The sequence below is a fragment of the Protomyctophum parallelum genome (assembly GCF_964188405.1).
Source record: "Protomyctophum parallelum genome assembly, chromosome: 10".
Taxonomy (NCBI): domain Eukaryota; kingdom Metazoa; phylum Chordata; class Actinopteri; order Myctophiformes; family Myctophidae; genus Protomyctophum; species Protomyctophum parallelum.
In genome coordinates this window covers 20,095,478-20,108,260 of record NC_139704.1, presented here as the reverse complement: position 1 = coordinate 20,108,260, position 12,783 = coordinate 20,095,478, and the positions used below count along the sequence as shown (strand labels likewise).

The window sequence follows — 12,783 nt, the reverse complement described above, 5'->3', positions numbered from 1 at the left end:
CGTGATTGCTGATCTGTAGGTGTACATTACCAACCCCGTTTCATCCACACATCACCTCTTAATCTTCAACCTCCCTCAAGTTTCGCTGCAATGACCTTACAGGATTGTACCTTATTTGTTTTTACTTGTTTTACAACATATTGACAAGGGACTTTAATCTTCAACCGTCCGTAAAGTTTCGCTGCAATGACCTTACATGATTGTACCTTATTTTTTTTACTTGTTTTACAACATATTGACAAGGGGCTTTGAAGGGGCAACAAACCTTATGGTTTTGTTTTTTTCCAGCTGCAGCTAATCAGCTAACACAATTAATAATGGGTGTGTTAGATTTAGGTGCAGTGCCAACGGGCAAGCATACAGTAGACGGCACCAACAGTATATTGTCTATGCTTGCACAGTGGCACCCCAGCATCTAACACAACCCTTATTTACGTTGCTGTTGCATTGCTTATATCACAGTGTACTACAAGGTCAGCCTTATGCAGCCTGCCAGCCACCTTGTTTATCTTTTGTAGTTATTAACCTGCAAACTGAAAACATGCCCCTTTTTAAATGCACTCCTTGAATCTGTTTTTCAACCCATTTGAATACCCTCCCTCCCTATATAGTAGTTGGTATTATTGACCTTCGGTGCCTGGAGAGTAGAGAGTGGGTGTTTGTCCATTTAACTTAATGGTGCCATAAAGGACGATCCCGTGTTTGCCATAACGACCACATCAGCCCTGTGAAATTAGCAATCTCTGTATTGAAGAGCTTCATTTTATTTGTATTTGTTGGTCTTTTGGGGTAAGTCACCACACCAACGGCAAATTAGCTGTCAGCAGCAGGCTAAAGCGCACGTCAGATCACGTAAATAGACGGAGGCACAACATGGTCGCTGAAGGGCCCTAGCTGTGCGTTTCCAACACTGACATGGTGTAAAAGAGTTTAATTATAATAAGCTGGAACATGGAACAAATGTTTAGTGGCCTGAGGGTGTGTGTGGGGAGGGGGGGGGCATAGTCCCACAAACCATGACACACACACACACGCACGCACACATGCACGCACGCACACACACACACACACACAAACACAAAAGCCTGGGCTTTTTTGAGTGGTGAAACCACTGTTTCACCACTCTGCTGTGTGGGTGGCTGGCTGGCTGGGTGGGTGCCTGCCTGGCTGGGTATGAGCACTAAAACAGCATGGTTGTTTTTCACCACCTGTGCGCAACCTAACACACACACAAACACACACATGCACATATTAACTGTATATATGATGATTTTGGGTGTGCCAGTACAGTACAGTACAGTACAGTAGAGGGTACAGTAGAGGGACCGCCACACTCATTTCTCAACCGTTTCGGACGCGGGTCGGCTCACCGGAACCGGCCCGGCCCGGTTTCTGGGGGTCTGGAACTCCACCACTCACTTCACACAGGTGTGATTTCTTTGTTGCATGAGGTTATCCAACTGCAGAGGGCTGTATCCAACTGCCCGAGGTTGGATATTGATAATATACATGATCCCATAGGCGAACTGGCCTGGCTGTCCAATGAGCACAAACGTATCACCCTGTCTGTCCCTGTTATAACCCCCATGCACCCACGGAAGATATGCATATAAACTTTACACAAACTTTCTAAATAATTATCAGGCGTCACTGCATTAGATCAAATGTGGTTACGGCGTGTTATTACACCCCATTATCCACTATAATGAGAGTTATACAAAATGAAAACAATAAATCCCTCCATAGATTTGTGCTTTCACGACATCATTTGTTCATCATGTTATTGTTAATTAATGACGCAATTTCCCCTTGCTAATGGTCGACAAAGCGCATATTGACTGAAATGTGGGAGTGGAATTGGAAAATGAACAGGAGGATAGAGTGAAGCAGTCACATCACTGCACTGTGAGGGAGGGCCAGAGGGGAGGAAAAGACAGAAATATATAAATAAATGGAAAATTTATCGATAGTTTTATATCCTTGTGAGCTGGTTTACAAGAAAATATTGGAATTACAGTCAGAATGATTTATAATCTATTGTTCAGGCTAAGGCTGTTTAACTCTCAGCCCCACTATGAATATTTCATCTCTCTCTCCCTTTTCCTTGCCCGCCTGTCTTTCTCCGTCTCTATTTTACGCACGCACGCACGCACGCACGCACGCACACAAAGTAGATTTTTTCCCCCTTGAAGATAGCTGTTTTTATGCTAATCTGACAACTGCATTAATTTTCGTCCTTTTTCGCCCTCCATCATTTTGTTTTCCCAGAGACACGCACAGGCATACTTCTCTATATACTCATGAGAAAATGAATTTAAATACTATCGTAATGAGACTTGTTCTAATTGCACTGAAACAGGCACCGATTTGATTGAGACAACTCTGCAATGATGAAGTACAAGAAGGCTGGCAAGCTTCAGAACCTGTGACGGCATCATTATAGGCCATTATAAATGACTTTCCTCCTATCTAAATGTATTATAACTAAATATATAATGAATGATTGTCCTCCCATCAGATTGATGCTTTGAATAATCTCCTCCCTTAATTAGTAGAGAAAGTCTTATTTCTAATCTTCCATTTTATACTAGACAGGCGGTAGAGCACAGAGGTAGCGATGGAAGTTGGAGATCCATGCCCCCCGTCCACACAATCTGTCTGTGTCCTCATACTGTATGTGGAGATTTCTGTATCTGTCTCTCTGTGTCTCTTTATTCCTATATATAGAGTTATGTGTCAAGCATGCCAAAATATGGAGTGTTGTGATGTCGGGCCAGCTCCATATATGCATTGGCAGGGGCCCAGTCCAGAGCCCGAGCAGAGGCCTTTTGTGGCACCTGGCGTGACACCAGGCACTGCACTCCCTGTGGGGGTGTGGAACGCGTGTGTCGAATTTGAAGTCGGTGGGGCGAACGGTTCTCGAGTTACGTGCATTACAGACGTACACACGTATGGTGCATTTCATCACAAATGAAATGAGTCATTTTCTCTCTCTGGTGAAAGGATCGGTAATTAGATTATTAGAACCACTCTGGCGAAGACTCCCCGCTACTGGGTCATAGTCCCACCTTTCCTTCTTGCCGAAGACAAAATAGGCAACGCCGTGCGACAGGAAATAGCCAGGTCACCAGAAGGGCATAATTATTGGTCACCGCTGCGGGCTGCGTCTGCCTTTGAGGCCGCTAATGAAGCGCAGGAGACAGGGAGGTGCCCGTTCAGCACACTGGTTACCTGGGCACCGGGGACGCAGCTGGAAGTTTGCTAGCACTCACTCGGATCACTTTACCTCCGGAGGTGATGGAAGTGGCAGGAGCAAAATGGAGTAATTGTGCAGAATAAAAAGCTGTGAGCTGTGCTCTTTCTCTCTCTCTCTGCATGCAGTACATTACTTCCCGATCTCAGCCTTTTTTGCTCTAGTTTGCGTTCTTCCACAATCAAGTGAAGACTTCAAATGTCTGTGCTGAAATTCTGCTATGGGTTTATTTTTACGCTCTCAGAGTTAAAACTGCAAACCTGAACTTGGTTTAATGTCTTTGTTGTATTGAGTATGATAAGGCAATATATTAACTAGCCATCTGCAGTGGGTGGAGGTGGTCTCCCTACTCTTCTGTTGAGAATATAGACTCATTAAGCTCTATATCTGCCCTGGCCAAGCCGGGGTTGCCTCTTGGAAGAGCGGTGGAAATGTCTACCTCAGATGTGGGAGACCCAAGCAGGTTGAAGACCCTGGAAGGACACTACGGATTACAGCTTTAAACTAACAGGACATTGTGCATCTGCGCAGCTGCACTTGTATGCAATGGAATACACAGTGGATTAATAACTCTTGAGAGTGTACAAATGGAACCAAATGTGGTTCCGTTTGTACACTCTCAGAGTTACGAATGGGTAAACTGAGGATTTTGCTGTGTAGAAGGATTACTGTACTTGACTATTACTTCATCTTGTTTCTCTCTCTCTCTCTCACCAGCGGGAACAACATACATATTTGGGAGAGATGGCGGGTTGATCACGTACACGTGGCCGCCCAACGACCGGCCCAGCACGCGGGCGGACAGGCTAGCCATCGGCTTCAGTACCCAGCTGAAGGACGCCGTCCTGGTGAGAGTGGACAGCTCGTCTGGCCTCGGCGACTACCTGAAACTCCACATCGTAAGTGACCTCCATCCCCCCGTCCCTCCCCCGTCCACCGGCCCTCTTTTAAAGACTAGATCGACTGCAAGCAGTTCACCTTATTACCATGTGATAAAATGACGACGGCAATTAGACCCATCGCCATGGATACGACGGCGACAAAACAAAAGGCGTATGGACTGTTGTGCATATCGGATTTGATTATGATACTTTACAAACTGAGCCGTCCGCCCCTCCTGTGTGCGATAAGGAGGTAATTGGGCGTGCTTGTTGTGGTTCGGCGTGTTATTCTGTTTGTGCTGGGAACCCAGGGAAATGGTTGCTCTAATAGGGGCTGCTTCCACACATCTGTCACCTGCCTGCAGCTCTGCAGTCAGTTGCCACCTGACCTTTAGCTGGCTAACACACTTACTGACACAAAATACAGATGCTGGCAGACCCAGTGATACACACACACACACACACGCAGGCAGACACAATGCAGATGTTAATTCCACTTGACATCACCCGCAAGAGGCGGGACATCATGTCCAGCAAATCATTCTATTTGTTCTCGAGCATGTGCGGAAAGAGGCAGCACAAGGTTAGAGACCACCCAAACATGGACTTGAAGCTCACTTCAGTAGCCCGTACACACACGTACACACACAGGCACATACACACAGGCACACACACACACAAGCACACATTGGCGCACACACAAGCACACTCACATTGACGCATGCACGCACGCACGCACGCACACACACACACACACACACACACACACACACACACACACACACACACACACACACACACACACACACACACACACACATTTTAATTCTTCATTTGTAATAACAAATAATTTAGAAGGGAAACAAATTTAACAGGGTTGACAGACAGTTCATGGGCAATGACCTGGATAGGATACACATGGCACATCCTCCTCCACACAGACAAACTGTCTATAACAGCCGAAACAGCGCAATATATTTGGCAAGTTGTTTTTTGTCACTTGTGATCAATTTATGTACATGGCCCAGGCGTCCAAATATCAGCATATATCATGCAGAATCTACATCTGTACCCTTTGTTAGGATTCTAATTAATGGTTGGTACTTGTTTATCTTGAAATTCCTGGTCCATGTACAAATCAAATGTATAACTAAACTAATCTGGTAACACTCTTGAATGTTTGCTGCACTGGATGGCATGCATTTTTGCACCGCATCAGTGAGACACTAGGTCAACGATACGGTATGTGGTGAGCAATGTACACATTTCCATATGCACTACATCCATTTGTTATGTGTGCAATGGATTCTAAATGTTGTTCAGAATCATAATGGTTATACAGACTGGACTATGGCTGTCAGGATACCAGACTGACAGATTGTATGCACTTGGTTGGTAATACTTTTTGTGCATTTCTGTACATGTATAATGTACTGTAAATGTAAAACAGAATGAGCGGAATCAACACAGGCCAACTTTCCCTGCAGTCTAAATCCGCACCAATGTTGTTTGGCCTCAGTCTGTTTCGTCACACACACACACACACACACACACACACACACACACACACACACTCACACACTCACACACTCACACACTCACACTCACACACACAGTGTCATATAGTCACACAGATTCACACAGACGCATTGCAATGACACAAGCAGGTCTGATTCCGAGGGCACACAGCAGCTGTGAAGTTAGTCCCATGAGTCACCCGGGTACCAGCAGCTCTGTTCGGAGGTGTTTCTATGTCTCGTGGTAGCTGGTGTCCTCCACGCCAGCCCTAAAGCGGAACACCGAGTGAGTCTGGCAGATTGAATCAGACATCAGGAGATAACAAGCCAGCCATAGCCTATACTAGAATAAAAGGGTCACGCATGCAGGGTCGTGCGAAACATGTTCACTATAGATCATGAAGTGAAATGTGCACTCATTCAGATGTGCAGTTGTCCCCCCCTATGGTCCACTCATTCCTTACTTTTTTCTGGTTTCTTTGCCACCTACGGTCCAGCGCTGCTACGACGACGAGAAGAGCCATAGCAGCTTTCCTTTGCAGCAGTTCAGCAGAGGTTTCTGTACGTGGGACTGAAAAAGCGCAGTCTGTGTTTTCCCATTTGGCCTATAAGTACCGCGATAATAGTGCTAAGAGATAAGGTATGAATTGCTTCTCAGCAAAGTTCACACTATACCAGCACTAGTGGGTTTCAAATGATGTGCGTGCGCACAGAGGCAGAACAGCCGGGGATTCCATTGACAAATATTTCTCTTAAAATAAATTGCATCAACAGGATACAGCATATATACACACACAGGCACGAAGTGCTCTCACTTAAGATTATTTTCAAAGAACGCACAAACCGCGTCACACGAGGCCCTGGCCAGGTGTACAATACAATGTTCTATTGGAAATCGGAGGATGTTTGTGTTGTGTAAACACGCTCATACCAAATACAGCCAAAGGGACTACACACTACATGTAATATCTACTTGTACTCCTACGGTATAGTCAAGTGCCACAAAGTACTACAGCCTACAAGTACCACTCTAAAGCATACTTATCTCAGCGTTATGGACTCGGGGTCCAATGTGTCATAAGAGCTGTTCACGCAGTATTCGCTATGCTGCACGGCGGTGGATGTAGGTTGCAGCTGGTGCATGTCGACATTCCCACGGGCCTGCACAAACATCTGAATCACCACATCGTTATGTTTACCTTCACGTTATTTATTGTGTCCCCGCATGTCTCGCACCTCGGTCTCGAAAGAACCAGTAGTGCACCACGGAGAGTGTGCATGCGCTCGCTCGAGTGCATGGGTCGAGGCTCTGGGGGGAAAAAAATAAAAAAGCTGGGTGTCTTTGTGTTAGGTTTCAGGGTCTCTGTGACCCAGTTTTTTTATCGTTGAGAGGTTATACTAGTCCCATAAGGTGGGAGGCGGGTCTGCAGAAGTATAATGCCGTTTACGAGTGTTGATGTCGTCGACTAATACTATGACAAAAACATTATGATTAAAACTAAGACAAAATATCTTTTTTTTTTTTATCAAATGTTTTTTATTTTAGACATAAAATCACAATAGAACATGTTAACATCATGAATGAAATAAAGAAAACAAAACACATAAAAATAACACAGACTAAATATCTTGACAATTTCGTCACCAAATAAAAACTAAAATACAATTTTAGGAAGAGAGATCAAGACATCCAGTATAAGTCATTTTACACTTGGTTGCATGCTGAAAATAGCAGATCTACAAGCTCACAACGCAGCTCGACGCGTTTTTCAGCAAGTGTAAAATCTGTCATTACGAGGGCATCAAGGCCCGATAAAATACATTTTTAATCGACTAAATCAACTGATATGATATTTAGTTGACTAAAACTATAGACTAAATATCATTAAGATATTCCAGGTGACTAAAATGTGACTAAATCTAAATTAAGAGACTATATGACTAAAACCAAAATGTGCTGTCAAAATCACCACTGCATGCAGGCTCCCGTGCATTTCCAGTACATGTGCAGTGTGACGGCCGTTCTGAACATGTTAATGTTGTTTGAGTGGGTGGTGGGGCAGCGGGCTGTAAAAAGAATCCCCTCTCACATCAGCAGCCACTCTGAATGGGCGCCTCGTCTTGTTTATTTATTGAATCTTCCGCGCACCAATCCGCCGTCTTTGTGCAACGCCGCGTTCGACGGGGAAGCGACGAGAGCTTGCGAGTGAAAGGGAGATTTAATGAGAGAGAGAGAGAGAGAGAGAGAGAGAGAGAGAGAGGGAGAGAGAGACTTAAGGATATATGCACTGATTGCACTTTAACGTGGAGTTATATAAGATATAAGGAGATACGTACAGTATAGTGTGTTGAACTGTAAGGAACTATTCCTGCTTTGCATGAAGGCTACACTTGCGTTCCTTGATGAGATTAGATCAAAGCCGTGTGTGTCGTCATCATGGCTATATTGCATGACAACGTTAGCATGAAAACAGGGATCATTGGCCTCACCGCGCCGCAAATGTTCACTTCCTCTGGAGCAGTGGTTCTCAACGTGGGGTCCGGGGACCCCCAGGGGTCCTTGAGGGAGTTCAAGGGGGTCACCAGCTAAATGATAGTTTGGAACCAAATGGACCCCTTATGGTCTGTAACTCTGAGAGTGTACAAATGGAAACAAATGGGCCCGTTAAATTAACATTGATTTTACTATTATAAAGGGGGGGGGGGTATCGGAGATAGAAATGCCATTAAATGGGGGTCCGTAGCCTAATGCATGTCAAACTGGGGGTCCTTGAAATTAAGCGGGTTGAGAATCTCTGCTAGAGCCGTAAAAATCTTCTCTTATGGGGGTCCCTGGCATATGTTTACTGGCCTACCAGCATGTGCACTTAAGCCTCTCCAGCTGATCCAAAATGCAGCAGCTCGCTTGGTCTTCAACCAGCCAAAATTCTCACATGTCTCCCCCCTGCTCCGCTCCCTCCACTGGCTCCCGGTCGCTGCCCGCACAGAATACAAAACTCTGATGCTGGCATTCAAAGCAACCAAAGGTATGGCTCCCCCATATCTTACAAGTATGATTGAACCCTACAAACCCTCCCGCGCACTCAGATCAGCCAACGCAGGGAAACTGGAAGTACCCTCACTAAAAACGCCGGGCCAACGCTCCACACGTCCCAAACTCTTCTCCCTTCTGGCTCCAAAACTGTGGAATGCACTTCCCATTGCAGTCAGAACTGCAGCATCACTCCCAATCTTCCGCCGTAGCCTGAAAACCCACCTTTTCAGACTCCATCATGGCCCATAGCACTTACCCTAACCCCTTAGATAGCATTTCTGTTGGCTTAGATAGCATTTGACACAGACTTATAGCATGTTATGTAGACAGCACTATAATTGTATTGTATATAGTTATAGCACGCCATAGTACATATGTATAGCATAGTAGTAAATATGTATAGTTTATATGTATAGTGTATGTATAGTTTCATTATATAAATATTCCACTGTTACTTTCTTAGCTTACGCATGTTTCATGATATTGATAAATGCTTTTATGTGATGTATTCCCATGCTTTTGTTCTTGCTTAAATGTAAGTCGCTCTGGATTAAGAGCGTCTGCTAAATGCCTAAATTGTAAATTGTAAATTGTATGTTTTCAAATGGGGGTCCGCGGGCTGATTAGTACGCATCTTGGTACGCATCCCGTTTAAATAGGCCTATCGTTGCGAAAATGTCCGATCTACAAGCTCACACCGTGGCACGAATCAACGCATTGTGAGCTTGTAGATTTGCTGTTTCCACTAGTTTGGGAATCACTGCTCTGGAGACTTCTGGAGTACCCTCAGTATATAACTGTATCAGGCTTATTACTCTTGTAATATTCTGTGATTACTTTGTCTAGCCGGCGATTTAATTGATGCTAAGTGTAATGCACTTACAGTAATCACTAGGATCGGGGAGGATAGAGGATATTATACGTCTGTATATTGACACAGAGTTATAAATGATCCGCCACCACGTTCTGTCATGATGTTCTTGAAAAGTGAACGCTCGGCAGAAACATGCTTGAAAAGACGTCACTTTAGTTTTGGATTCAGGCTTCTTTTTCCCCCAGAGCATATTAGATTCAGAGGTCTGTTCCCTGCAGTCAAGTGGATGAAAACAGACAATTAAATCACATTATGTCATACTATTAAATTACAATACATGTAATATACATAATCCAACTTGATCTGTTTCTTTCTGGCTGGCAACGTCTCCTTATTAGGGCAACCACACTATTGTTGTTGTAAATGAGCGATACTTTGCCGCGCTACTCCTCCCACAGTTTTTTTCCGCACACTCTCAAGCCATATGTCAAATCGACCGGCCTATCGGGAATCGTGTGCTTGTATTTTGCTAAGAGATCCGTTGTATAGTTTAATTTATATCAATTAATTAGTTCTCCATAGACTAGAAGACTAGACTAGAAGATCGAAGACTAATTAAGGCTCCAATTAAAATGTATTTTTCCCTCGTAGACCGTAAGCGTCATATTTACAAGACTTGTGGGGAGGTTCATAATAATTATGAATATGTATTGGAAAGGAATTACATCAGTCGGCCTGATGGTGGTGCTATAACAGCCCACTTTAGGTTTCTCCCTATAACTCTTGAACCGTAAGTCGTCAAATCTAAATGTATTTTTCCATGGATTTCTTGGGTCATGATGCATTTCCACATATAAGACAAATACAAAAAAAAACAAAAAAAAACAAGACAAAACGAGTACACCACAGTCTTGACATGATTGTACATTACAGGTCACCAGAGTCTTTGTTATTCACTTTTGCGACCTTTCTAGTATATGTTTTGTTTTTGTAATTCTACACAGTAACTAGTAACTGAAGTTATCAAATAAATGTAGTGGAGTGAAAGTACGATAATTGCCTCTGATGTGTAGTGGAGTAGAATAAAAGTATTGGAAATTGGAAATAGTCAAGTAAACCTACAAATACCTCAAAATTGCACGTAGGTACAGTACTTACTTTATACACCACTGTCGATCGGCTATATTCAGCGAAAGATTTCCCCACAATAAGGACGTTGTTTGACTGTTAGGCTACTAAGTGTAACATTGTAAAGTACTCAAATAGGCTACTGTACTAAAGAACAAGTTTTAGGTATTTCTTTTTTAATTTCGTCTGTATTCAATACTTTTACTTCTACCTCACTTACAAAATATTGTAGGCCTACTTTTACTCCACTACAATTTGTGAAAACTTTAGTTTAGGCTACTATATACTTGTGGAATTAAGATTTTGAGTATCATTACAAAACACGCTAACCACTTCAGCCGTATATTTCGGCCATTTGAAAATAGCAGTTCGGCTATTTTCAAAAGATTCTTTTAATACATTTTGACAATTATGAAATGGGACACTCTGCGCAATGAGTACTTTTACTTTTGGTACTTTAGGTATATTTTTTGCACTTTAGTACTTTTAGTCAAGGTTCGACTCCCGATCCCAACAGCCTTTACTGCATGTCACTCCCCCATCTCTCTCCCCATTTCCGGCTACTATAAAGAAAATATGAAATAATTGGTTTAAGAAGCATAAAGGAAGGGAATATTCCATTAGTGTCTCTTTGCCAAAGAACAAATAGTACCATCGAACTGGCCCCAATCACGCCGGTCACCGTGTCCAATTTCCTGTAAACAGACGGGACTGTCAGGAATTCGCAGTGGTAGACGGTAATTAAAGTACATTTAATTGAGTACTCTTTTGAATACTTACTTTTTTTTTTGAGCATGCGCTCTTCTGGCGCTTGGAAGGACTAGGCTCTGTGGGTTGACTCCTGTCCAGGCCCCTCCTACGTCTCACCAGGTCCACTCCTGCTCTCACCAAGCCCAGGACCTGTGCGTTGCACCAGAGTCCCAGCACCAGGCACTTCATTCAGGAGTGGTAGATTCCTAAGCCGCAATGTAACATGCAAGTGCGGCATGCCACACTTTGCAATTTTACCAAAATTGCAACTTTTCTAGTTATCTATGTTTACTGTATCTATAAATGCACCAAGTCTCTGTATGTACAGTACGTTCGTCTGTAATCTACGTAACTCGAGAACCGTTCGCCCCACCGACTTCAAATTCCACACACGCGTTCCACACCCCCACGGAGAGTGCAGTGCCTGGTGTTGAGCCCGTCTATTAGCCGGTTGTCCAGAACCAGCACAAAAGCCTCTGCCGGGTTCTGGACCTGATCACCCCTATATCTCCATATATGGAGCTGGCCTGTTCTGACATCGCAACATAAAGGGACACAGAGAGACAGATACAGAAATCTCCATATATGGGCATAAAAGGGACACAGACAGATGGGTGGAACGGGTACTCTGACACGGTTACAACGGGTACTCTGACACGGTTACAACCGCACAACGGGTATTGCATAGCCGGGTGGGGCATGGATCTCCAACGTCCATCGTTACCGACTCGGCGCTCTACAGCCGTCCACCGGGCACCAGTCTAGTCTCTTAAACTCATAGTTGACCAGAGATTTCCCCATACGATCTATCTTTATATTATATATATATATACATACACACACACACACACACACACACTGTAGATCTCCACTAATTGTGAGCTTATAGAAGTGGTTAGAAAAGTCATGCTTTACAGCGCACCATGAAACACAATGAGCTGTACTGTTCTCCCAGCTTTTATCGTATGGTGTAATGGCAATAGCCACATTATCTATATGTCTAAATAAAACACTGTACTTTTATGACACGATATATGTAGGTACTTATTATTATACAGAGAGCTATTTTCATAATCCTAATAACGCCACAGTCAACATCTGCTGCTTTGATAGATTTGCCTGTAATGACGGCTTCTTGGTTTTGCCAGTGGATGCAGACTAGATGTGCGTCTTTCACAAACTGCAAATTTTCATATAACTCGATTTCCAATGCTCCACACATTCCATGCGTTCCACTTCAATTACGTTGCCTCGAATATAGGAGCAGTAACATCCGAGTGTGTGTGTGTGTATATATATGTGTACAGTATGCTCTGTATATATGGTGCGCTATGAGATGGGATTAGACCAGATTTCAGTATTTACCCTGCTCCCTCACATTCCTCACTCCTCTAATCTCCTACTCC

General features: G+C 43.7%; 1 protein-coding gene across 22 annotated transcripts in view; it reads left to right on the top strand.

Moving 5' to 3' along the window:
• The window catches only part of LOC310866120 (neurexin-1a), a gene marked incomplete at its 5' end in the record, with an annotated part of 455,952 nt that overhangs the window by 282,810 nt on the left and 160,359 nt on the right, over positions 1 to 12,783 (top strand). For all 22 annotated transcript variants that reach the window (XM_083775482.1, XM_083775497.1, XM_083775483.1 and 19 more), the window contains one exon: positions 3,971 to 4,152. In XM_083775482.1, the coding sequence (XP_083631608.1) occupies positions 3,971 to 4,152 (182 nt within the window). The remainder of the gene's footprint in view (positions 1 to 3,970; positions 4,153 to 12,783) is intronic.